At 42.0% G+C, this 25,897-nt stretch overlaps 6 protein-coding genes across 10 annotated transcripts; 4 read left to right on the top strand and 2 right to left on the bottom strand.

The window, feature by feature from the left end:
• The first annotated feature begins 239 nt into the window (after positions 1-239).
• Positions 240-3,832, top strand: LOC132796152 (G-protein coupled receptor moody). Its single transcript, XM_060807215.1, is given in 6 exon segments — positions 240-339; positions 734-829; positions 1,206-1,346; positions 1,406-1,841; positions 1,843-2,427; positions 2,509-3,832. Coding segments are annotated over 6 exon segments (2,076 nt in total). The 5' UTR covers positions 240-331; the 3' UTR covers positions 3,319-3,832.
• A 449-nt stretch (positions 3,833-4,281) lies between these two features.
• Positions 4,282-6,465, top strand: LOC132795933 (E3 ubiquitin-protein ligase RNF13-like). The gene is made up of 2 exons (XM_060806899.1): positions 4,282-4,525; positions 5,498-6,465. Exons 1-2 carry the CDS (start codon positions 4,368-4,370, stop codon positions 5,856-5,858), a joined length of 519 nt encoding a protein of 172 aa, XP_060662882.1. The 5' UTR covers positions 4,282-4,367; the 3' UTR covers positions 5,859-6,465.
• A 745-nt stretch (positions 6,466-7,210) lies between these two features.
• LOC132795388 (G-protein coupled receptor moody-like) lies at positions 7,211-10,140 on the top strand (the record flags this gene model as incomplete). Its single annotated transcript, XM_060806070.1, is given in 5 exon segments — positions 7,211-7,221; positions 7,291-7,440; positions 7,500-8,178; positions 8,181-8,517; positions 8,599-10,140. Coding segments are annotated over 5 exon segments (1,986 nt in total), but the record flags the coding sequence as incomplete, so codon positions are not given.
• A 179-nt stretch (positions 10,141-10,319) lies between these two features.
• On the top strand, positions 10,320-14,347 carry LOC132795390 (E3 ubiquitin-protein ligase RNF149-like). Of its 4 annotated transcripts, none has more exons than XR_009633435.1 (3): positions 10,320-10,624; positions 11,593-12,838; positions 13,148-13,311. XR_009633435.1 is itself a non-coding variant. In XM_060806072.1 (3 exons), exons 2-3 carry the CDS (start codon positions 13,168-13,170, stop codon positions 13,690-13,692), a joined length of 456 nt encoding a protein of 151 aa, XP_060662055.1. In that variant the 5' UTR covers positions 12,703-12,838; positions 13,148-13,167; the 3' UTR covers positions 13,693-14,347. The 4 variants fall into 4 exon arrangements, 3 of the variants coding, with proteins under 3 accessions (XP_060662055.1, XP_060662057.1, XP_060662056.1); XM_060806072.1 differs by lacking the exon at positions 10,320-10,624 and adding an exon at positions 13,380-14,347 and having other exon boundaries at positions 12,703-12,838; positions 13,148-13,310; XM_060806074.1 differs by lacking the exon at positions 10,320-10,624 and adding an exon at positions 13,380-14,347 and having other exon boundaries at positions 12,719-12,756; positions 13,148-13,310.
• An 83-nt stretch (positions 14,348-14,430) lies between these two features.
• Positions 14,431-19,315, bottom strand: LOC132795387 (protein cramped). Its single transcript, XM_060806069.1, has 7 exons — positions 19,206-19,315; positions 18,348-18,958; positions 18,084-18,287; positions 16,541-18,021; positions 15,502-15,901; positions 15,285-15,436; positions 14,431-15,223 (listed from the first exon to the last, which is right to left on the bottom strand). Exons 2-7 carry the CDS (start codon positions 18,892-18,894, stop codon positions 15,122-15,124), a joined length of 2,886 nt encoding a protein of 961 aa, XP_060662052.1. The 5' UTR covers positions 18,895-18,958; positions 19,206-19,315; the 3' UTR covers positions 14,431-15,121.
• Positions 19,316-19,879: 564 nt separating this feature from the next.
• LOC132796445 (syntaxin-4) lies at positions 19,880-25,097 on the bottom strand. Of its 2 annotated transcripts, none has more exons than XM_060807618.1 (7): positions 24,320-24,436; positions 22,714-22,914; positions 20,849-20,942; positions 20,552-20,794; positions 20,413-20,486; positions 20,106-20,354; positions 19,880-20,004 (listed from the first exon to the last, which is right to left on the bottom strand). In XM_060807618.1, exons 1-7 carry the CDS (start codon positions 24,350-24,352, stop codon positions 19,933-19,935), a joined length of 966 nt encoding a protein of 321 aa, XP_060663601.1. In that variant the 5' UTR covers positions 24,353-24,436; the 3' UTR covers positions 19,880-19,932. The 2 variants fall into 2 exon arrangements, with proteins under 2 accessions (XP_060663601.1, XP_060663600.1); XM_060807617.1 differs by lacking the exon at positions 19,880-20,004 and adding an exon at positions 20,021-20,047 and having other exon boundaries at positions 24,320-25,097.
• Positions 25,098-25,897: the final 800 nt, after the last annotated feature.

Below are 25,897 nucleotides of genomic sequence, written 5' to 3'. Positions count from 1 at the left end.
AGAGAGACCCCGCATGTAAGACTGAGATCCCCGGGTGGGGTGACACTTGGTCAGCGATGTCTTGCAGATCAAGCTGCGACAATATTAGAGTTTAGTTGCCAGTTGATGGTGGTTGCTTGTCGACAGTCTATTGTCACTTCTCGCTGCTCGCTACTCGTTGCAAGTAGCAAGTTACTTGCTCGAGATTGTTGCTCCTCGCTCGGGATAACGAAGGCAATTTAACTCTAAAATAAATTCACCGGTTGTCATTTGTTTCTACTCGTTGCTCTCTACTCGTTACAAGCTACTCGTCAATTGTTTATCGCTCTGTATAAGACAGAAGGTTGAATTAATGTTCAGGTTAAGTTAACTGCTGATTCACTACAAGTTAGTCTCTAGATATTCCTTACTCGGGATTAAATAGGAAACATAAGACTGTGGTATTATCATAGAATCTTCTCTCTTCTGTTTACTCGTTACGCGCTCGGTATAAAACAGGAGGCTAGATTAGTGTTATGGTTTAATTGACAGTTGTTTAATCACTTCTTATTTCTCAATCGGGATTAAACAGACAGCAGAAGGCTGAGGTAATACCATAGAACCTTCTCACTTCTCTTACACATTACGCGCTCGGTATATAACAGCGAGTATAAAGCACGAGGCTCTTGACCTTATCAACAGTTTACGGCACTCCACTTAAAATGAGTAGGCCTGCCTCAAGCACAAAACTGATGCGTATTTCTTTACATTGTAGCATGAGTGACGACACAACAGCGGGACTGGGGTATGGCGGCGATATGGATCCGCAACCGGGACCAACGATTGCACTGGATGCTGCCGATGAAAGCGGGTAGGTTGCTTGCCCTCGACCCTATCAGTTGGCCTGGCGTGGCCTGCTCTGCGCTGGGTAATTATAGATTGCCACCAGCTCAATGCAGTGTGAAAGGTCTGATAACAGATCGTTAATATTACGCGCACCATTTCAAGCGGCGATGATCATCAGCGAGAGAAAGAGAGAGCGAGAGTCACTCGGTCAGCTCACACAAAGGCAGCGATTCTTGGCAACGGAAGTGCTCTGCATGATAATATGATAGAAGAAGGCTAAAGGTTGCCAACGGACACTCAACGAGCGATATATTTATAAAAAAAAAAAACATAAAATAAAAAATTGACTGCGACTTCCACTTTGACTTCGACGATCACTTATAGTATCTTATTGTTTTCAGCTTCTCACAATCATTGCTAACTTTTGCGGCGATCATGACCTTTCTGATCATGATCGTTGGCATCTGTGGCAACTTTCTGACCGTTGTAGCATTGCTCAAGTGCCCCAAAGTGCGCAACGTGGCCGCCGCCTTCATAATTAGGTAAGTCCCACTAAGAATATAAGAAGTCTGTCAACTGATCCTCCCCTTTTTCGTTTCAGTCTCTGCATAGCCGATTTACTATTCTGCGCTTTGGTGCTACCCTTTCAGGGACTGCGATTTGTCCAGGGCACGTGGCGACATGGCGCGGTCCTCTGTCGCCTCATTCCATTCATACAGTATGGGAACATTGGAGTCTCGCTGCTCTGCATTGCCATGATCACGATCAATCGCTATGTGATGATCACCCATCATGGCTGCTATGCGCGCATCTACAAGCGCCATTGGATCGCCGTCATGATCGCCGCCTGCTGGCTAATCTCCTATGGCATGCAGTTGCCCACATTGCTGGGCGCCTGGGGACGCTTTGGCTACGACGATCGCCTGCAAACGTGCTCGATTATGAGCGATGATCACGGCCACAGCAGCAAGACAACGTTGTTTATCACGGCGTTTGTGATCCCCTGCCTGGTGATCATTGCCTGCTATGCCAAGATCTTTTTGGGTGGTCCATAAGTCCGAGCAGCGGCTGAAACGTCATGCGAACAAGCAGAACTCCATACCGAATAACTTACGTCCCGTGGCTACGGCCACATCCTTGCCAACTGGTGGCAATGCTGGCGATAGTCAGACTCAGTCTCAGACGGCAGCTGGAGCTGGAGGTTTGCCCGCCAGTCGCGTCTCCTCGGACAGCAGCAGCAGCTACTCCACCGACGTGCCCGAAGCAGCGATAGCCACGGGCGGGGGCAAACAACCTGCGATCCGGGTGAAGGATCAGCGTGAGGTTCGCGCCAAGCGCAACGAGTGGCGCATCACCAAAATGGTGTTGGCCATTTTTCTGTCATTTGTCATCTGCTATCTGCCCATCACGATCGTCAAGGTCGCAGACAAGGATGTCGATCATCCCAGTTGGCACATCTTCAGCTACATCATGCTCTATCTGTCGGCGTGCATCAATCCGATCATCTATGTGATCATGAACAAGCAGTATCGCAAGGCCTACAAGACGGTCGTGCTCTGCCAGCCGGCGCGTCTCCTCCTCCCATTTGGCAAGACCAATGGGGGGGGGCAAGCAGTGCGGCAGGTAGGTGTCAGAGGGAGATGTTCAGTTGAGAGGCGCATGCGAACTCCTAGGACTAAGTCACGGTCACCATTCGTTTCAGAGAAATGGAAAGATACCGGATTGAGCAACAACCACAGCCGCACCATCGTCTCCCAGATGTCGGGCGGCGCAACAGCAACGGCAACGGTATCGGGATCGGCATCGGGAGCGGCAACAACCAACACGGTGCAGACATCCGATTGCCAGCCCTCTGCATCGCAAAAGTCGACACAATCGCTGGAGCTAATGTCAAGGGGCCCCGATCTGATAAGCAAATCGAATCTGCCGACATTGGTTATGCCCACATCAACGTCCACGCCCACGCCAACGATCACGTGCCCGCCCCCGCCGCCATCGGTCACGTTGGGCAACGCGGCGGCGGGCAGCAGCCGGATGCTGCCGCTCAAGAAGAACAATCACTCCTACATCAACAACGGCTTCAACAGCAGCGGGAACAGCAACAACAGCAGCGTGAGCCAGAGCAGCGCCATCTATCGGCCAGGAGCTGGCTCAATGGGCAGCGGCTCAGCGCCGTTGCGCCGCATCACAATGGTCGGGGACGACATCATACTGGAGGAGGAGGAACTACCCGCCACGCCCAGTCCGACAGCGACGTCCCCACCAGAGAGTCCAGCTCCACCGCCACCGCAAACTGCAGCGCATCCCCTCGCTCCCAACAACGTGGCAGCGGCGGCGGCGGCAATGGCGGCGAGCAAAGTCACGAAATCGCCCATTTACATGAACGTAAACAGTCCGAAGCGAATGCAGTCTTATAGCGACGCACACATTCCAGCCAAGGATGCAGTGCAGCAGGACACTGCTAGTGCCAGTAAAGTGCAACAAGCAGCAATGTTTCCCAATACAAAAGACTAACGAAATGCTTTAATTCCAAAACATCGCAATACACTTGCGTTATAAACACACATACACACACACACACCAACATATGCTGTGTAATTTACTTAGCTGCGCCGATAACATCGAGTTCGATATATTTCAAGTTCGATAGGCGATCGATATTTGTGCTTAAAGTTACATGACAGCAAAGCATGCGAAGTAGCTAATCAAATTACACTGCATCTGCATATATAGTATATAATTTCACATACTACTTCATAATCGTAAACATAACTATTTATCGTTGCCCACACAATTAGAATTAATCACTCTTTACATTTGTAAGCGCCGCAACAGTTTGCATTAAGCGAACGTTAACAGCTGCTGTTAAATTGACAGCCTGCATTTAACAGAGCTGTTGTGTTAGCTTTTGACGGAACGCTGGTGTATAACAGTGAAGGCTTATCGCTCTGTTAAGCTGGATGCTAGGCTTATCATCAGATTAGATGGTCGCGCCCACTCGACCATAGCTTTGCTATATATTTATATGCCATTTTTTCAAATGATTTTTTACTATGCCATGTACGTACGGTAAGATCAGATTGGTTGGGGACACGCCTGAGACCTTGATCTTAATTGATAACTAGTTTCTTATATGAAGCATTCCATATTATTTATGTATGTATATTTAAAATGTATTATACCTACAGACGCACTCTAAGTAATCGAATATATAGTACTACAAACAATAAAAAAAAACACATTGTTTACATATTTAGCATCGTTATCTCTAGAGTTTAGAGATAGAAGGAGAGAGAGGGAGATAGGAAGAGAGTTTGCACACGCTCAGCGATCTTTGTATGTACATATGTATCATATCGGAATTGACACAAATTCCCGAATTGGGTTATGCCTATGTATATATGTAAGTATGTACATACATATGTTCTCTTAAATTCGATTGAATGATGATTTAGCAAACAAAATCGCTGCACTTGCTTCGGAAACAATAGATGCTGATAAGCCATGCACTTTACTCATATAATGCCACTGCAATAGTTAATGCTAGTTGATCAATTGCAACGATGAGTGCCAGACGCAGTAGCAGCAGCGGCAGCAACAACATTATTTGCCAAGTGCGTTGTGGCATCTGCTTGGAACATTACACGGCCACAGATATCGTCCTGGCTGCCAAATGTGGACACCTTGTTCACGGCACTTGCCTCAATGAGTGGCAAAAACAGTAAGTAATTTCATAGATATATGTATGTATGTATGTATGTTTCCAGTTTTTATACCCGCTACCCATAGGGTAGAAGGGTATTATAACTTTGTGCCGGCAGGAAATGTATGTAACAGGTAGAAGGAGGCATCTCCGACCCTATAAAGTATATATATTCTTGATCAGCGTCAACAGCCGAGACGATATAGCCATGTCCGTCTGTCCGTCTGTGTGTCTGTCCGTCCGTCCGTATGAACACCTAGATCTCAGAGACTATAAGAGATAGAGCTATAATTTTTTTCGACAGCATTTGTTATGTTTGCACGCAGATCAAGTTTGTTTCAAATTTTTGCCACGCCTACTTCCGCCCCCTCAAATCAAAAAAATCGAATAACAAGCGTAATTTTAAAGCTAGAGTTGCGAATTTTGGTATATACAATAATTACTATAGTAGTTATGATCCCTGATCCCTATTTGGTTGCGATCAGAAAAAAATTGTGGAAGCTATTAAAGAAATACTTTTGTATGGGTAAAAACGCCTACTTACTGGGGGTCTTAGTTGCTTTGGCTGACAATCTCGATATAGTACCGCATTTAAAATTACGCTTGTTATTCGATTATTTTGATTTGCAGGGGCGGAAGTGGGCGTGGCAAAAATTTGAAACCAACTTGATCTGCGTGCAAACATAACAAATGCTGTCGAAAAAAAATTATAGCTCTATCTCTTATAGTCTCTGAGATCTAGGTGTTCATACGGACAGACGGACGGACGGACAGACGGACATGGCTATATCGTCTCGGCTGTTGACGCTGATCAAGAATATATATACTTTATAGGGTCGGAGATGCCTCCTTCTACCTGTTACATACATTTCCTGCCGGCACAAAGTTATAATACCCTTCTACCCTATGGGTAGCGGGTATAAAGAGCAGAAACAGAATCAAGCTCAACTTTTTTGATACAATTCTGGAATATTTATTGGTATATTGCAGGTCAAGGGATTGCCCTATTTGCCGCAAGAGAAATGACGATTATTTCCAAATCTATTTGGACATGGACGCAACTCCCTCACCTTCAAGCCGGACGCAGAGCTATAGACAAAGCCAAGGCCAAGGCCAAAGACAGAGCCAAAGTCTGCACCAAGTTCCTAGCAGCCACAATCGAAGGCAGACCCAATGTCACCATCACAACCAATGTCAACCTCGATTTCGATTTCCGGACTCCGACGACGATGAGGATGAACACCATTCGTATGAGAATATGATACTGCAACAAACCCTTTTCCGATCCGAGATAGAGTATTTGAACACTCGCTTTCGGAATTTTACGTCGATGTTTGATGACTCCGATTAGTTTCATTTCATATTAACAAACCAAATGTGTATATGTATGTCGGGTTATTATTATTTTCTTCCAAATTATATTACGCGGATTGTATACGGCGAATAAACTTGATCACGCCACTGCCAACTTAGAAGTGTTCGCCAACCTTTTTGCATACCGAAAATGCTCTTCAGAAAAGCTGCAACGAACATACTTCTATCTCTGTCTCTCGCAGTGGCTCAAGCATACACGCACAACAATCGTAGTGTGTATCTCTCTTTCGAACCTCTATCCTCACGCAACATCTCTCTCTCTCATGTTCGCATCGAACTATCCTGACCATCTGGCGAATAGAAGGATCAAAGCGTACTAACAAACAACCGTTATAGTGTAGAGACAAGAAATGTCACTTGGTACGCGTATTTGATTTAAGTCTTTTACACTGACTACCATAATTTAAGATCCGACATATATTTATACACACATACATATACAATATGTAAAATAAATAATTGGGAATTCCGGAATATCGCACAAAGCTAACAAAAGTCAAGAATATTTATTTTGTTGACACTTAACATTTCCTAAATGTTATGCGAAACTTAAATAAGTAGACTTAATAAATATGTTAATAAATTAATTAAACATATGTATGTATACGAATAGTTTGTTTACTTTTTAAGTTTGGTGTAAACACTTGCATTACAGAATTAATGCTTTCAAACCGATGTGGGAGAGAAAATAAATAATTTGTATTTTTGTGGTATATTTCGCTAACGGTGTGCAGGTCACACTGTTTCAGTTCAAGTTTGTGTTCATTTCGAGATTGAAAAATACGGTAATTCTCCCCTTCAGGCTTATGAACAATTAGCCAAAATTGTATATTGCCATTTAGTTAAAAGTGCACAAAAGTTTATCTTAGTAAGTTAACCAAATTCGGTTTAATTAATATTAGCACCAAAGCAAAATGAACAAAACACACTTTAATAATTCGTAATAAGAGTCTTTCTTCGGAAATGTAAACAAATATACAAACAAACTTATACACATGTATGTACATACATACATATGTACATACAAACACATGTTTCTGTATGAAAAGCTGTTTTAAAAACGGGTCGAGGAGACAACCATTTTTTAACACAGTACAAATTACATATATCTTTGATAAGGACTAAACCAAATCGATTCCCTATCAATGTCGTGCTATACTTATCTGTTTCTCCTTCAGGTTAATCGTTGATTGGCAAGATGAGTATCCCAAACAGCGGCCAGACAATTTGCATAGTCCGTTGTGGCGTCTGCTTGGAGAATTATACAACGAGCGATGCAATATTCACTGGCCAATGTGGGCACTTGTTCCACAAGATGTGCCTGGATCATGGCACACGCAGTAAGCGATCGGAGATTCCTCGTATTGTTGATTGTCAATCATTATTCAATGTCATTTAACATATTGCAGGACAAAAACATGCCCAATTTGCCGCAAGCAAAACCAGAGCTACTTTCAAATCTATTTGGAAGCTTCTCCAAACGATCAAAATGAAAATAATGAGTCACACATAGATGATGATGTTGATGATAGCAACGTGGCCGCCGCCTTCATAATTAGGTAAGTCCCACTAAGAATATAAGAAGTCTGTCAACTGATCCTCCCCTTTTTCGTTTCAGTCTCTGCATAGCCGATTTACTATTCTGCGCTTTGGTGCTACCCTTTCAGGGACTGCGATTTGTCCAGGGCACGTGGCGACATGGTGCGGTCCTCTGTCGCCTCATTCCATTCATACAGTATGGCAACATTGGAGTCTCGCTGCTCTGCATTGCCATGATCACGATCAATCGCTATGTGATGATCACCCATCATGGCTGCTATGCGCGCATCTACAAGCGCCATTGGATCGCCGTCATGATCGCCGCCTGCTGGCTAATCTCCTATGGCATGCAGTTGCCCACATTGCTGGGCGCCTGGGGACGCTTTGGCTACGACGATCGCCTGCAAACGTGCTCGATTATGAGCGATGATCACGGCCACAGCAGCAAGACAACGTTGTTTATCACGGCGTTTGTGATCCCCTGCCTGGTGATCATTGCCTGCTATGCCAAGATCTTTTGGGTGGTCCATAAGTCCGAGCAGCGGCTGAAACGTCATGCGAACAAGCAGAACTCCATACCGAATAACTTACGTCCCGTGGCTACGGCCACATCCTTGCCAACTGGTGGCAATGCTGGCGATAGTCAGACTCAGTCTCAGACGGCAGCTGGAGCTGGAGGTTTGCCCGCCAGTCGCGTCTCCTCGGACAGCAGCAGCAGCTACTCCACCGACGTGCCCGAAGCAGCGATAGCCACGGGCGGGGCAAACAACCTGCGATCCGGGTGAAGGATCAGCGTGAGGTTCGCGCCAAGCGCAACGAGTGGCGCATCAACAAAATGGTGTTGGCCATTTTTCTGTCATTTGTCATCTGCTATCTGCCCATCACGATCGTCAAGGTCGCAGACAAGGATGTCGATCATCCCAGTTGGCACATCTTCAGCTACATCATGCTCTATCTGTCGGCGTGCATCAATCCGATCATCTATGTGATCATGAACAAGCAGTATCGCAAGGCCTACAAGACGGTCGTGCTCTGCCAGCCGGCGCGTCTCCTCCTCCCATTTGGCAAGACCAATGGGGGGGCAAGCAGTGCGGCAGGTAGGTGTCAGAGGGAGATGTTCAGTTGAGAGGCGCATGCGAACTCCTAGGACTAAGTCACGGTCACCATTCGTTTCAGAGAAATGGAAAGATACCGGATTGAGCAACAACCACAGCCGCACCATCGTCTCCCAGATGTCGGGCGGCGCAACAGCAACGGCAACGGTATCGGGATCGGCATCGGGAGCGGCAACAACCAACACGGTGCAGACATCCGATTGCCAGCCCTCTGCATCGCAAAAGTCGACACAATCGCTGGAGCTAATGTCAAGGGGCCCCGATCTGATAAGCAAATCGAATCTGCCGACATTGGTTATGCCCACATCAACGTCCACGCCCACGCCAACGATCACGTGCCCGCCCCGCCGCCATCGGTCACGTTGGGCAACGCGGCGGCGGGCAGCAGCCGGATGCTGCCGCTCAAGAAGAACAATCACTCCTACATCAACAACGGCCTCAACAGCAGCGGGAACAGCAACAACAGCAGCGTGAGCCAGAGCAGCGCCATCTATCGGCCAGGAGCTGGCTCAATGGGCAGCGGCTCAGCGCCGTTGCGCCGCATCACAATGGTCGGGGACGACATCATACTGGAGGAGGAGGAACTACCCGCCACGCCCAGTCCGACAGCGACGTCCCCACCAGAGAGTCCAGCTCCACCGCCACCGCAAACTGCAGCGCATCCCCTCGCTCCCAACAACGTGGCAGCGGCGGCGGCGGCAATGGCGGCGAGCAAAGTCACGAAATCGCCCATTTACATGAACGTAAACAGTCCGAAGCGAATGCAGTCTTATAGCGACGCACACATTCCAGCCAAGGATGCAGTGCAGCAGGACACTGCTAGTGCCAGTAAAGTGCAACAAGCAGCAATGTTTCCCAATACAAAAGACTAACGAAATGCTTTAATTCCAAAACATCGCAATACACTTGCGTTATAAACACACATACACACACACACACCAACATATGCTGTGTAATTTACTTAGCTGCGCCGATAACATCGAGTTCGATATATTTCAAGTTCGATAGGCGATCGATATTTGTGCTTAAAGTTACATGACAGCAAAGCATGCGAAGTAGCTAATCAAATTACACTGCATCTGCATATATAGTATATAATTTCACATACTACTTCATAATCGTAAACATAACTATTTATCGTTGCCCACACAATTAGAATTAATCACTCTTTACATTTGTAAGCGCCGCAACAGTTTGCATTAAGCGAACGTTAACAGCTGCTGTTAAATTGACAGCCTGCATTTAACAGAGCTGTTGTGTTAGCTTTTGACGGAACGCTGGTGTATAACAGTGAAGGCTTATCGCTCTGTTAAGCTGGATGCTAGGCTTATCATCAGATTAGATGGTCGCGCCCACTCGACCATAGCTTTGCTATATATTTATATGCCATTTTTTTTTTCAAATGATTTTTTTTTACTATGCCATGTACGTACGGTAAGATCAGATTGGTTGGGGACACGCCTGAGACCTTGATCTTAATTGATAACTAGTTTCTTATATGAAGCATTCCATATTATTTATGTATGTATATTTAAAATGTATTATACCTACAGACGCACTCTAAGTAATCGAATATATAGTACTACAAACAATAAAAAAAAAAAACACATTGTTTACATATTTAGCATCGTTATCTCTAGAGTTTAGAGATAGAAGGAGAGAGAGGGAGATAGGAAGAGAGTTTGCACACGCTCAGCGATCTTTGTATGTACATATGTATCATATCGGAATTGACACAAATTCCCGAATTGGGTTATGCCTATGTATATATGTAAGTATGTACATACATATGTTCTCTTAAATTCGATTGAATGATGATTTAGCAAACAAAATCGCTGCACTTGCTTCGGAAACAATAGATGCTGATAAGCCATGCACTTTACTCATATAATGCCACTGCAATAGTTAATGCTAGTTGATCAATTGCAACGATGAGTGCCAGACGCAGTAGCAGCAGCGGCAGCAACAACATTATTTGCCAAGTGCGTTGTGGCATCTGCTTGGAACATTACACGGCCACAGATATCGTCCTGGCTGCCAAATGTGGACACCTTGTTCACGGCACTTGCCTCAATGAGTGGCAAAAACAGTAAGTAATTTCATAGATATATGTATGTATGTATGTATGTTTCCAGTTTTTATACCCGCTACCCATAGGGTAGAAGGGTATTATAACTTTGTGCCGGCAGGAAATGTATGTAACAGGTAGAAGGAGGCATCTCCGACCCTATAAAGTATATATATTCTTGATCAGCGTCAACAGCCGAGACGATATAGCCATGTCCGTCTGTCCGTCTGTGTGTCTGTCCGTCCGTCCGTATGAACACCTAGATCTCAGAGACTATAAGAGATAGAGCTATAATTTTTTTCGACAGCATTTGTTATGTTTGCACGCAGATCAAGTTTGTTTCAAATTTTTGCCACGCCTACTTCCGCCCCCTCAAATCAAAAAAATCGAATAACAAGCGTAATTTTAAAGCTAGAGTTGCGAATTTTGGTATATACAATAATTACTATAGTAGTTATGATCCCTGATCCCTATTTGGTTGCGATCAGAAAAAAATTGTGGAAGCTATTAAAGAAATACTTTTGTATGGGTAAAAACGCCTACTTACTGGGGGTCTTAGTTGCTTTGGCTGACAATCTCGATATAGTACCGCATTTAAAATTACGCTTGTTATTCGATTTTTGATTTGCAGGGCGGAAGTGGGCGTGGCAAAAATTTGAAACCAACTTGATCTGCGTGCAAACATAACAAATGCTGTCGAAAAAAAATTATAGCTCTATCTCTTATAGTCTCTGAGATCTAGGTGTTCATACGGACAGACGGACGGACGGACAGACGGACATGGCTATATCGTCTCGGCTGTTGACGCTGATCAAGAATATATATACTTTATAGGGTCGGAGATGCCTCCTTCTACCTGTTACATACATTTCCTGCCGGCACAAAGTTATAATACCCTTCTACCCTATGGGTAGCGGGTATAAAGAGCAGAAACAGAATCAAGCTCAACTTTTTGATACAATTCTGGAATATTTATTGGTATATTGCAGGTCAAGGGATTGCCCTATTTGCCGCAAGAGAAATGACGATTATTTCCAAATCTATTTGGACATGGACGCAACTCCCTCACCTTCAAGCCGGACGCAGAGCTATAGACAAAGCCAAGGCCAAGGCCAAAGACAGAGCCAAAGTCTGCACCAAGTTCCTAGCAGCCACAATCGAAGGCAGACCCAATGTCACCATCACAACCAATGTCAACCTCGATTTCGATTTCCGGACTCCGACGACGATGAGGATGAACACCATTCGTATGAGAATATGATACTGCAACAAACCCTTTTCCGATCCGAGATAGAGTATTTGAACACTCGCTTTCGGAATTTTACGTCGATGTTTGATGACCTGATTAGTTTCATTTCATATTAACAAACCAAATGTGTATATGTATGTCGGGTTATTATTATTTTCTTCCAAATTATATTACGCGGATTGTATACGGCGAATAAACTTGATCACGCCACTGCCAACTTAGAAGTGTTCGCCAACCTTTTTGCATACCGAAAATGCTCTTCAGAAAAGCTGCAACGAACATACTTCTATCTCTGTCTCTCGCAGTGGCTCAAGCATACACGCACAACAATCGTAGTGTGTATCTCTTTCGAACCTCTATCCTCACGCAACATCTCTCTCTCATGTTCGCATCGATCTATCCTGACCATCTGGCGAATAGAAGGATCAAAGCGTACTAACAAACAACCGTTATAGTGTAGAGACAAGAAATGTCACTTGGTACGCGTATTTGATTTAAGTCTTTTACACTGACTACCATAATTTAAGATCCGACATATATTTATACACACATACATATACAATATGTAAAATAAATAATTGGGAATTCCGGAATATCGCACAAAGCTAACAAAAGTCAAGAATATTTATTTTGTTGACACTTAACATTTCCTAAATGTTATGCGAAACTTAAATAAGTAGACTTAATAAATATGTTAATAAATTAATTAAACATATGTATGTATACGAATAGTTTGTTTACTTTTTAAGTTTGGTGTAAACACTTGCATTACAGAATTAATGCTTTCAAACCGATGTGGGAGAGAAAATAAATAATTTGTATTTTTGTGGTATATTTCGCTAACGGTGTGCAGGTCACACTGTTTCAGTTCAAGTTTGTGTTCATTTCGAGATTGAAAAATACGGTAATTCTCCCTTCAGGCTTATGAACAATTAGCCAAAATTGTATATTGCCATTTAGTTAAAAGTGCACAAAAGTTTATCTTAGTAAGTTAACCAAATTCGGTTTAATTAATATTAGCACCAAAGCAAAATGAACAAAACACACTTTAATAATTCGTAATAAGAGTCTTTCTTCGGAAATGTAAACAAATATACAAACAAACTTATACACATGTATGTACATACATACATATGTACATACAAACACATGTTTCTGTATGAAAAGCTGTTTTAAAAACGGGTCGAGGAGACAACCATTTTTAACACAGTACAAATTACATATATCTTTGATAAGGACTAAACCAAATCGATTCCCTATCAATGTCGTGCTATACTTATCTGTTTCTCCTTCAGGTTAATCGTTGATTGGCAAGATGAGTATCCCAAACAGCGGCCAGACAATTTGCTTAGTCCGTTGTGGCGTCTGCTTGGAGAATTATACAACGAGCGATGCAATATTCACTGGCCAATGTGGGCACTTGTTCCACAAGATGTGCCTGGATCAATGGCACACGCAGTAAGCGATCGCAGATTCCTCGTATTGTTGATTGTCAATCATTATTCAATGTCATTTAACATATTGCAGGACAAAAACATGCCCAATTTGCCGCAAGCAAAACCAGAGCTACTTTCAAATCTATTTGGAAGCTTCTCCAAACGATCAAAATGAAAATAATGAGTCACACATAGATGATGATGTTGATGATAGCAATGTGTCTCATATTGGCATTGTTAAAGGCGCTAGTGATGTTGAAGACGACGATGATGATGTTGATGATATCTACTACGATGATGAGAATGAGGATTTTGGTGATGATTACTTTGATTATGAGAATGAAGACTACGGCTTTGACATCGACGATACGGATGATGACGACGAAGACGCATATGCTGCATAATTTACTTAGCTGCACCGATACAATCGAGTTTGATAGGCGATCGATATGTATGTGTGTGTAGATTTAACATAGCAGCAAAGTACTTCAAGTAGCTAATCAAATTACACTGCATTTACATACTACATATAGTACATTTTTCATTTGACATACTATTTCATAATCGTAAACATAACTATTTATCGTTGCCCACACAAGTAGAATTAATCAGTCTTTACATTTCTAAGCGACTCATCAGTGCAGTTTGCATTAAGCTAACGTTAACAGCTGCTATTAAATTGATAGCCTGCATTTAAAACACATGCTGTGTTAACTGTAGCAGAGACATACATATAGTACATATATTACTACAAATAATAAAAGACACAACTCCCTCACCTTCAAGCCGGAAGCGGAGCTATAGCCAAAGCCAAGGCCAAAGACAGAGTCAAGGTCTGAACGAAGTTCATAGCAGCCACAATCGAAAGCAGAGCCAGAGGCAATCTCATCATTATGACTATCATGATGATGACGATGGTGACTATGATTTTGGTTCTGATTTCAATATCGACGATATGGATGATGACAAGGAAGAGTACTTTAATCTTTCTTTTTTTCGATTTGTAACAGTTTAGAAATTAATAATAAAAGATACAAAGCCCATTTTGATAGTGGTTCTTAGTGGTTTCTTCTCAATTGGGAGCAACATATCTAAGCTGTGAGGTTCAAGTCCGGCCAACCTCAAAACAAAAACTTGTAATCAACAAACAAACTTTTTGAATTTGGGTCTATATACAGGGTAGACTTTTATTTATTTGGAGGCATGTATATTTTAAATTTAAATTAAGACTATTTTGTGTAAATAGCTAACAACTAGTCTAGCTTACGTACTACAACAGGGAAAACTCTGGGGGAAGCAGACAAAATAAAAAATATGTATATACTAAAAAAGATTGACTTACGGATGAGGGAACGAGACTTCATTTGTAATACTTGGCAGACATTATACATATATATATATAATATGAGAAATAAATATCGAGCTTATGTGTGTGTGTGTGTATGCTCCCGCTTTCCAATAATAATATTATTATGAATGTTTAATGTTAATAAAAAAAAAAAAAAAAAATAGAACAATTTCAACATCACAAGACCTAATTCAGGTGTTAGAAGGTTCGAAGGGTTAAACATTATTAAGATAAATAAAAAATTAATTTCAATAATATCTCTCAGTTAAAATGTTTGAGTTCTCTCTCTTTCTCTCTCCATCTTCCATCTCTTTCTCATTTGTGAGCGTTCTCTCTCTATCTTTGTTTTTCATGTACTTTTCGTTGAATGCATGGAATTAAATAGTGACGATAAATAATACGAATACTTTGCTGAAGACGTTCGAAGAATTCTGGGGCTTGGCTTGGTCCATAAAAGTTTTGGAGTGTCGCCAGCGAGGCCAGCGCTAATCCTTTTCCTGCTGCTGCAGCAGCGCCGAAATCTCTTGAAACTTATGCCGAAAATCAACGCTGCTTTCGCTAATCACCGACAGACTCGACGATGGATCCTGCAAAAGTTTGATGAGTGTAACTACATATTGTATTTTGCATAACCGATTATAGATTTACCAGTATGTCGCGTGTGGCATCGAAATCATCGAGATGGCCCAGCAAACTGGTCAGCGAGAAGTCATTGATGTTCTCCTCCAGCCAGCGTGCATTCGATGTGGAATCTCGCAGCAAATGCATCGGACTGACACTGCCAGTGAAGAAGTTTTGGGCTGTAAGAAAAAAATTATAAAGTTGATTAGATGTCACATTATTTACAACTATAAAGATCACTTACTGGTGCTCTCATCTTGAGCGCCATCGGGCAAACTGGCGCCGCCGCTGCTGCTGGCTGGTGTTAGGGCGGAACTGAGGGTCGTTGTTGTCTCCACAAAATCCAAATTTGGCATGTCCAGCGTACCGCTGACAATACATCCGCTATCGCTGCTGTTGCTGCTGCTCTCGGCCTGTGCCGCTAAACTCTGGCCGCTCCTGTTGGCTAGAGCTGAGCTGATATGACCATTTCCGGTACCGTTGCCTCTGCTGTTGCTGCTGCTGCTAACACGCTCAATGGGCTCGAAGAGACCGTTTTGCAGATTGCGCAGACTGAGCACATCGTAGGGTCGACTCACATCCGAGCCCGCCGGCAGGATGCAGCGTTGCACCAGCACCTGACGCGACATCTTCTGGCGCGTTAGCTGTAATTCAATTAGAATGTTAATTGCATTGCATAATGGATTCATTTCTTAAATCCAAAATCAACATTTTTGCAAGGCATTGTAGAGTTTCCAAGCAAAGTTTTGCTTAAATGGCTTTAAAGGTGTTTTGAATGCCTGGTTTAAGATAGTTCGAGTAGGAATTTAAAAAAAACCCAGCCTTATAACACGATGAAATATCATAAAGTAAGCTGTGCAAAGAGTGCAGCCTCCTATAATTTACCATTTGTATAGGCAATATTTTAGCTAAAGGTTTTCCGAAGTAATTAGTATTCCTAGTTTAAGATAGTTAGAGAAGGAATTTAAAAACCCAGCCTCATTGCATGGTGAGCTAAGGCTGGGCAATGAAATATCGTTGACTAAGTTGTATAAAGATTGCAGCCTCCTAGAATTTACCATTAGGGCCTTTACCATTTGTTTATGCAATATTTTATCTAAAGATTCTTTAAACTAATTTGAATGCCTAGGTTAAGATAGTTGGAGTGGAAATTAGAAACAAAACCTAGACTTATTGCACAAACAAATGTCGTAAAGATTACTGACTCCTAGCATTTACCAACTTTTTTTCAATGATGTTGCTAACCTGTATACAAAGTCTGCTAATAGTTGTTAATAACATACCTTGGACAATTGACGCACTGGATCCATGAGACTGCTAATGGGTCGACGCATAGGTATCATGGGTGTGCGGAAGATGGATTCGTTGCTCTCGTGGCTGGCCACGCCAGAGGCAGCCGCTGCCCCAGCTCCCGCTCCTGCTCCCGCTACAGACGCTGTGCCATTGGCCAGACTGTTGAGCCACTGCGCCTTGGTGATGAGATCGCGTTTGCGATCACAGCTATGGCCGCAATTGCATTGTCGCTTGCGCACACGCTCGCTCAGATTGGCCACCAGCAGCAGATGCTTGAGCTTATTGCTAACCGTGGCCGTTTGTATCGCTTTAACGCGTTCCACGCTATCACAGTCGTTGGTATTGTACGGAAGCGATGTTGACGATGCCGTTGATGTTAATGATGATGACGTCGACGCTGGCGACGATGTTGTGTTTGTTGTGGCGATGGTGGCATTGACACTTGTGGAGCTGCTGGCTGTGCTCAGCTCTGCATCGCACCAATAATACTCGAGTTCCAGCTTTGAGTCTTGACCCAACACAACATACAAATCGCCAATCGTGATGTCCGCCGACGTCGACACCGTCCAGCCCTTGCGTATGCGTTTGATCACCTCATCGCTGAGCAGCGGCTTAAAGTTGCGTGCCGCTGCAGCAGCCGCAGCATTTGCAGCTCTCGATCCCTTGCCACCGCCCGCACCCGGCGCATCATTGCGTTTGGCACGTGTTGGCGCTGCAGCTGCAGCGGTTGTTGTTGGTGCAGTTGCAACGGGAGTTGCTGCCGTTGCACCGGTTGTGTTTACAGCATTCATCAGGCTGCTGCTGTTGATGATGGTAGTGTCTGCTGCCTCGCTGCTGCTGACTGGCTGGCTGAGCAACTCATTGATCTCCTCGCTTAACTCATCGCCGCTGCTATTCTCCAGCTTTAAGGCCAGCTCATCGGCGGATTTTTCATGCGCCGGACTGCATTGTGGCTTCAGTTTTTTGGCCTCTGGTGAACGTTTCTCGGAGCCGCTTTCGGTGCGCGCTCTCTTGGCACTGGCTGCCGCTGCTGCTGCGGTGCTTTCAACCGTCTCGCTGCGCACCTTGACACCCAGACGCTCCTCGTAGGCTGTCAGACAGATGTTGACGCTGCTCAGATACGCTGTGATGCTCAACAGGGGACGATGTATTGGCACACCAGGTTTAGGCAGTAAACACAATGCTGGCTCCACAATTGCGGTCTCAACAGCAACAGTTGTTGACGTCGTTGTTGGCTCCACACTGACAGCGGAAGAGGGGGGCAGCAGCTGCTCTTCGGCGAGTCGCACATCGAAGCTGCGCCATTTGTATTGAAACGTTTTGATGAAGCTAATCAGTTTCTTATGCAGCGGCACAATCGCGCGTGCGCGTGGATTCTGAGCCAGCGATTGGACGCGTCCAAAGGCCTCCATGTTGGCGGGCGTGACGAGCACCTCGATCTTGCTGGGCAAGCGTATGTCCTCCAGCGTATCTGCAAAAAGTATATCATAAATAGAGATCGAGTTGGGGTTGTGAAGCTATTTTGAAACGCACCATCGAGCTGATTGAGGCGACGCAACGCTTTGCAGGATGGCGTCTTGATGCGTATATTTTTGCCCTTGCAGCGTACTATGATGTGACCCTGATAGATGAGCTGCTTCAGCTTCATGAAATGCTTCTCCGTGAGAAATTGCAGCTTGCGACGCATTTCGCCATAATTGATCAGCGTGTACAGTTCCTGGGCGGGTTTCTTCAGCTCTGCAAAATATGAGTTATTTTATCATTTACATACGATACTATGTATTTGGATTTACTCACCATCCGAGTAGCGCACATATTTGCTTATCTTGTGATATGTTTGATAGTAATGTTGGCGCACTTGATCTTTGCTCTTGAAGCTGTACTCGCTGTTCGCGTTGCGACGCTTCAGTTTCGAATTGATGCAATTCGCCACCGCTTCGAAATCCTTGCCAAACTCATTGAGCGCATCGAAGAAACAATTGCGCTCCACATTCGTCCAAGTTGTTTTGTTTGCCGCTCGCATCTGCGACGGCGTCTTTTGGCTGCCTTTCTCCTCCTTTTTGCCATGCTCTCGCTCGGCCGGTGGCGGTGTCATTGGACGCGTCAAATCCAGTTTCATTTTCTGGATGACACGCGCGCTGGCACGTGTCCCGGGGCAATTTTGTGTGGTCACCGAGCCAAGCAGTTCCTCGGGCTCCTCGGCAGCCAGCTTGAACTGCATGGCTGCCTTGCAAGATGACGTCGACAGTGATGTTGTTGAGGGTGATGGTAATGATGATGCTGTTTCGGTTACAGCAAGAATTGTGGTGGCAACATTCTTACACATGCTGTTGGTTTCTTCCATTTTATGCCAATGGCACTGGCTCTCCCCCGCTCCCCCCGGCGTGCGACAAACCAATCTAACACAGCTGCAGAAAAAAAAAACACATACACACATACGATTTAAGATGATTTGCTAAGTTCGTGGAAATTAACAGCAACGAGTAAATCACATAAACTTTGCACGACGCCTAGCGAAAAAATGGCGCTCGTTAATGGGTCAAAAAGTGGATTGTGTTGCGATGCAATTGAAATTTGCATATTTTGTGATATTGTTACTTGGCCACTAGTTGCATTGTTGCACTACACTACACACACTCATACACAGACACTTACCCACAAACTATGTATGATTTTTAATTAGTTTTCGTATGTTGTTTTGTTTGTTGTCGTTCTGTTGTCTCTTAGAGGTGCAGATACATCGTTGGCCCTATCGATGCATCGATGTTTTTGCACTAATTGTTATCGATCATTTGTGAGTGCAAACCATCAGTGTTTTCTTTTCAGCCGAAATACGTAGTCTAACAGTAGCAATTATTTATTATTTATTAATTTAATTGTTTACGATTAGAGCATTATTTGCATTTTTACGCCGCTTCGATATATATCAGACATAAGAAATTCCGATAGAACGTTACGTTACGTTGTGCGATTTTGCGCTACGTTACGCATTTTGCGTTAATTCCATTACAATGTTATGAATGAACTCGAAAAGAACAGAATTGTGCAAAGTTATTTTGATTGTTGGCATTGGCAATTTATATAATTTAATATTTTTAATAATTTTTATTGACTGATTCAGTCTGTAAAATGTAAAGCGTATAAGTTGTGTTTCATTCAAACAAGAGATATCGGTGATTGTTTGTAAACAACAATCAGCTGATTTGCGGTAACGTTCTTGTGCAAGGCGTGACGTAAAGCAAAAAGCAACTCTGCGTTGCTGTGGTGAGTTTTGTGTTTGAACACCGAAAACCCATTAAAATGCAGATGTTGTAGGAAATTACATTTTATTTAACTTAAAATTATTAAAAAAAAAAAAAACAGTTTCTTGTGGTTATTTATATCACAAATAAATACCGACGAATATTAGAACTAACAGTACAGCGACGAGTATAGCAATGATCATTAATTTTCTCTGCAATAAAGAAGAGAAACATTGAGCGTTATTACCAAAAATGCTGAGGACGAGAGGCAATAGATTTAGAATGGAATTACAAGATATGCAATGTTACTCACCCTTCGCGCCTTCTTTTTATATTCTTTGGCCTGATCCAGCTCAGTAGCTCCCTTGTCCGTATAGAGCGTCGCCTGATTCGCATGGAACTCGACGCGTTGTATCGTCTCGCTCTGTTCCATGACGAGCGTTTGGATGCGCATAAACAGAGCGTGCACATCCTCAATGGACTTCTCTAGCTTCTTTAGCTCGTTGAAGCGATCCATGAGATCCCTCAACGTTTGTCGTTCCATTTCCGTTTCTTGCAGGATCTAAAATTGTTTGTTATTGCAAGAAGATACAAGATATCGATGCGGTTGATCAACTTACATTGTCCACAAAGAGTTTTGTGGTTTTGTTTTCTATCAGCAGCTCAATCTCCTGTTCACTGGCTTCTGAATTGACTGTGGGTATGGGGAACATGATGAAATCTCTTTTAATATGAAAGAAATCAAAGATTCTTGCTTACTGATCTTGGAATGCATTCGCAGGTTCTTTTTAACCTTTGTCTCATAGTTTTGCAAGAACAGTTCGTTCTTCTGCCAGAGATTAATGTAGGTCTGATAGAGTCCATAGAAGAGCGTACGTTTCATTCTCGCCTCCAGACTGTAATCCGTTTCTGGCGGCAGATTTGCCTTGAACTCCTTGAAGCGAGTCATTAGCTGGTTTCCCAAGCGCAGATTCTTGTTGTGCAGCTCATCCATTTCATTCTCTACAAATGATCATTTTTATTATACCATGTCTTCACTGTACAGTGCACACTTACCGCAAAAGGTGCGCAGATGAATTGTCTGCGACATGCGATTCATTGCCTCCAAATTCGCAGCGATCTGAGCTAGTTGATACCGAATTTCCGAGTACTGCGAAAAGCGTTACAAATTGTTAGAAAATATTACAAATTATTCAATACATCTAATATTTGGTTTCTAGAATAATTCACCGACAAAGAAATAAGAGCTCAAAAGCTGTGCTTTTAAATCAACTCAAACTTTATATCATAAATTACTAATTAAAGTATTTTTGAAATGCCTCTAGCAATTAATTATGTCTAAATCTATTGACCTACACTAATGACTTTTGTTTTGTTAAGTTTATGAATTAACAAATCTGCGGTTTTGGCGTTGAAGTTCTTTTTAAAGTAAATACTACTCCGTGGTCTAAACAAATTAAAACTAATGATTATGCAAAAAAAATAAAAAAAATTGAAGTATTCTTTAAATCGTATATAATAATATTTTTCTGCTGAAATCATTCGATCTGAATAAATTGATGGCAAGCCAAAAACAAACAATATCATTATCATAATTATTATTTTTCTGTACTTAACTAATAATTAATTAAAATAGTTGTAGTTGTTATTTGTTCATGTAATAATACAAAATGAAATATATTAAAAAAGAATTTATATTCTGTCAACAAAAAATCAACGAAGACGAAGTTGTGTGTTAAGTATAATGAGTAAAAAATTCCAGCGCTAAATCTTAAATAAATTCATTACAATTGCAGAAAAGTCGTATTAAAATAAAAAAATATTCTCATTGTAATAATAATAATTAAATAAGGAAAGAAACTTCAGGAAATTACAATAAAAATGTATTAATTCTGTAATAATTTGTATTTATATTTGATGTGTCATACTCTCTTCATTTGTTATCTTGTCAGCAGTGTAAGTTATTCTAAGCTATGGAGCTTAATAGCTTTACCGTTAGTTCTATGAGTTAAATATTTCTGTGACGGGCTGAAGGACGTGACCCAAAAAGCAATAGAATGTGTTTTATACATTTATACTTTAAATATTGATTATTGATTATTAATTCTAAAAATGATTTATTAACAAACGCTTTAAACAAATTTTAGATATATGGGTAATTCTTAGAAGAAAAATGTATTTAAAGTTAAACCATAAATTAAAACAATTTTAAAAATAAGTATAGGTTAGCTTATTGCTCTGGATTAGCTTAATGTTTTAAACTAATATTGATGTTGGAAACTTTTTTTGTTTTACGATAAAATATATAAGTTTCATTTCATGTATTGTTTTTCGTACGAATTCGTTTATTTTTGCAAGTAGCCTAAATCAGAAAAAAAAACAATTCTAATTAAAGTGTCAATCAAGAGCTATAAGATTCATCATTAAAAATGTTTCGGTATATTTTTGTCCATTTTAACAGTCGACAGAGATTTACCCATATTCATCTTAATATCATCAGCTTCAAATGATCTCTTTGATCTCTCGCTCCCTCTAACTATTGAACTTAAAAGCTCATGTCGAAAGCTCTCTCTCTCTCTCTCTAAGCAGCCTGGCTTGCAACTCTGTTTTGATGCTTCGCAGCTTACATTTCAATGAGCTAGCAATTGTGTTAACTAGTTGATACAACAAAAGCATCGCTTACTAAATGTCTATGTATATAAATTATTAGAAGGCGCTGTAAGCGGTTTTTTTTTTCTGTTTTCTGTTTTTTTTTTTTTTTGCTTATCACGGGTTTGCGGCGAAACAACTCGATTGAGTAATGCGCCGCTGTCGTTGTCACTGTCGTTGTTGACTTGTTGTCTGATTCATGCCAATTGATTTTGGGATCCACAAACACACAGACACACAGACACACATTCAGGCATTTTAGTAGTACTTACTGGATTCAGAATGGCATCCACATTGGTTCCATGTTGCGCCATTTTGTCGCGATCCTTGTTGTTGTCTCCACTGTTGTTATTGTTGTTGTTGTTGTTGCTGTTGTTGCTGATGTTGTTCAAGGACTCGGTGGTGGCGTTGTAAACACTGAGCAGCAACGAACCGTTTGAGGACGATGACGTTGAGTTGGCGCTCAGCGAACGCTGTAAAAAATTGAGTTGCCCGGTTTAATGAATTAACGATTTAACGATTTGAGGCAACAATGTTCTACGGCATCGCTGCTGCAGCGACGCCGTTGCAAGTGAAACTAAAAAAACTTTGCTACAGGCGATCTTCTCGCCGCCTCTCGTTCTCTCTTGGTGCTTGGTGCTTGGTGCTCGGTGCTTTGGCCAATTGTGTTTGCCAATCGGGACAGTGTAATGAGCAATAAAAAGCGAGCCCAACAGGTGAAGCTACCGCTCCCCAAACTATTCGTGCGTTGTATGTGAAAATACTACGTTATAGCGAGCTATATGGGGGAACACGATTGCTCGGCCCTTATCTATGGGCAATCTATGTGCTTTCTGATAAACGAACCCAACACTGTTCACACTCTTCAAACTCCACACTTCGCTTTTCACGCTCCCAGCGGACGCGCCCAAATTGTTAACGTAATATTGCGTATATTTGTAACAAAACAATAACAAAAGCCTTCAACTGCAGTAATGAATCCAATTGGAGCTTTACAACTGATATAGCGAAGCTTTAAATAAATATAAAAAAGTTATGTATATCGTTCAATTTGAAATGGTATTTGCGACAAAGTTGGTTTCAAAACAATTTAGCACAGTCACTAAGCTATAAATATTTAAATTTAGAATGAACTACTGATAAGCGTGTTTCATAATAAAAATGTTCTGAATAACAATGTTAAATGTAAATATATTGTATACCAAGAATTGATATCGCTTCTGAGAAAATATTTAAATTTAGAAAGATTATCGTACGCAACTGAGAAGAACAAAAAAAATTGTTAATTCGAACAAATTTGTAAGCCATGAAAAACCAAATAATATTCCTGACGAAGTTTTTGTTGTATAATTATCTTTCTTACAGAATTTACAAATGGAAAACTAACTGATTTTACGATACTTTTTAAAACTGTTAAGCCTAAAATGTTAAACTGAAAAAAATATATTCCCAAGAAAAAAACAAAAAATTGGTTTGTTTCGTATAAAGATTATTCTCTGGGAAGCTAAGGAGCTCGATTTATATTAACAAATCTAAACCAGAAAATGTAAAACACAAATAAATTAAGTACTACGAATTTTATTTATCAAATTTTTTGTTGGAATACAAATTTGAGAAATAGGATCTACATTTCCTTTAACTAAAATTTAGGAATAGCTAAATATATCCTCTTCATGTAAAGTTAATACTAATTCGTTATGCTTTAACTTCAGGTTTAAATTGGATGCTGTGTAATATGCGGAAATTTTCATAGGCATTTTCTCTCGTCTTTTTTTTTCGCCACACTGTGATCGCACAATTAGCACCATGAAGCCAATAATTTTTGAGAGCATTTTGGAATCTTGACTAGAAAATATTTAACACTTCAATTCGACTCACCTGCAAAAGCTCCGGCAGCCTATCTCTTGCCATTGTGCGGGTGTATGTGTGAGAGTGTGCGGGAGTGTATGTATGTGTGGTATGTGTGATGGTTGCTGTTGGAACACTGCTTGTTTGTTATAGTTTATCGTTGGTTTTGTAAGCAGTGATGCGTTTCATTTATTTTATTTGTGTTTTCATTTATTTTTATTTTTTTATTGTTTTAAAGCACTTTATTTGCACATTGTTTCAATTGCTTTTTGCATTGGCGCTTTGTTGTTCTTGTTTTTGTTCTTGTTTATTTTCCGTTGTTATTGCGGCGCCTTTGCATAATGGACGACGTTGCTTGAGCGCAAGCTGCGCTTTGAGCTTTGACATGCGTTGTTGTTCTTGTTGTTGTTTTCTCTTTTTGCTGCTTCTGCGTCTGCTGCGTTTGCTGCGCTGCTACTGCGTCCACTTCCTAAACTTGCAAGTTTTGCACGCAGCTGTGTGCTTTAACGGTGCGTATTATTCGCAGCCCAGCCGAACAGTGACGCGTGAGAGCAAAGTGGCTCTGGCATGCGTGCGAGCGGGAAAGCGAGAGTGAGAGTGAGCGAAGCACGCGAAAGCGATAAGACATCAGATAAGATGTCGCCGCTTATCACACAAGTCAGAAAGAGAGAGCGAGAGAGAGCACGCGCTCAAAAGAGAGTCAACGTTTGCTCAATATTCAATATTCAATATTCAATACTGCAATATTGCAATAAGAATAAATATTGTATTATTGAGATCTCTTCGCGCCGTACGTTGCCCGCAAACTGAAAGTACCGCTCGCTAAATAAATGCCATAAAGCGGCGGCGAGTGTTGCTTTTGCTTGCTGCTGTTGTTGCTGCTCCTCTTGCTCCTCTTGTTCCTCCTCCTCCTTCTTTTCGTCATCGGCACGGCGTCAACGTCGACGTCGTCGACGTCGTCAGAGGCTGTCTCTGAGATTTTTTCAATTTAAAGATTAGCACACACTTCCACACACACACACACACACAAACGCTTGCGCAGCGAATAGATAAAGTTGTAGATTATGTGTAAGTTTGTTGTATGTTTTCTGCACAATTTAGTGTTTTTTTTTCGGGGTTATTTCTAGTTGTAGAAATTGAACCGGTTGCGACGCGCTGCGAAAAATGTGTTAATTGTCGCGTTTTTACAACTAAAACTTAACAGCAACAAAAACAACAACAACTGCGACGTCGTTCAATTGAAGGTAGACGACAGCGACAGCGACAGCGACGCTGACGTCGACGTCGGTTCCAAAAGTCACTTGCGCTAATTAGTTAAACTTTTTTTTTTCTATTGCTTGTTCTTGTTGTTGTTGTTGCTGTTGTTCTTGCGGTTGCAAAACACTCATAAGCTGAACGTTGACGTCGGCTTCGCATCGCGTCGCATCGCATCGCTTTACGTCGTGTCGTTTCGTTTCATTTCGTTTTGTTGCAAATTCTTATTTCTCATTCGCGCTTCTCAAATTGCCAAGCAAAATAAAAAAAAGTAAACGACGCGTCGCCTTGTCGTCGTGGGTCACAATTCGCATTTCAATGCATTCCAATTACGACAATGGAACAGTGTGAGGG

This window comes from Drosophila nasuta, chromosome X, assembly GCF_023558535.2.
Source record: "Drosophila nasuta strain 15112-1781.00 chromosome X, ASM2355853v1, whole genome shotgun sequence".
NCBI classification, from domain to species: domain Eukaryota; kingdom Metazoa; phylum Arthropoda; class Insecta; order Diptera; family Drosophilidae; genus Drosophila; species Drosophila nasuta.
The sequence above is the reverse complement of the archived record's forward strand: the minus strand, read 5'-3'. Positions and strand labels throughout refer to the sequence as shown.

Coding starts and splice junctions, on each gene's coding strand:
- LOC132796445 (XM_060807618.1), bottom strand. CDS start 24,352: ATGGCAAGAGATAGGCTGCCGGAGCTTTTGCAG. Junction 20,795..20,848: donor TCATCTGCGCACCTTTTGCG/GTAAGTGTGCAC, acceptor GATCATTTGTAG/AGAATGAAATGGATGAGCTG. Junction 20,005..20,105: donor ATAAAAAGAAGGCGCGAAGG/GTGAGTAACATT, acceptor TCTTTATTGCAG/AGAAAATTAATGATCATTGC.
- LOC132795387 (XM_060806069.1), bottom strand. CDS start 18,894: ATGGAAGAAACCAACAGCATGTGTAAGAATGTTGCCACCACAATTCTT. Junction 18,288..18,347: donor ATATGTGCGCTACTCGGATG/GTGAGTAAATCC, acceptor CATATTTTGCAG/AGCTGAAGAAACCCGCCCAG. Junction 15,224..15,284: donor ATGCCACACGCGACATACTG/GTAAATCTATAA, acceptor AAACTTTTGCAG/GATCCATCGTCGAGTCTGTC.
- LOC132795933 (XM_060806899.1), top strand. CDS start 4,368: ATGAGTGCCAGACGCAGTAGCAGCAGCGGCAGCAACAACATTATTTGC. Junction 4,526..5,497: donor CTCAATGAGTGGCAAAAACA/GTAAGTAATTTC, acceptor GGTATATTGCAG/GTCAAGGGATTGCCCTATTT.
- LOC132795390 (XM_060806072.1), top strand. CDS start 13,168: ATGAGTATCCCAAACAGCGGCCAGACAATTTGCTTAGTCCGTTGTGGC. Junction 13,311..13,379: donor CTGGATCAATGGCACACGCA/GTAAGCGATCGC, acceptor AACATATTGCAG/GACAAAAACATGCCCAATTT.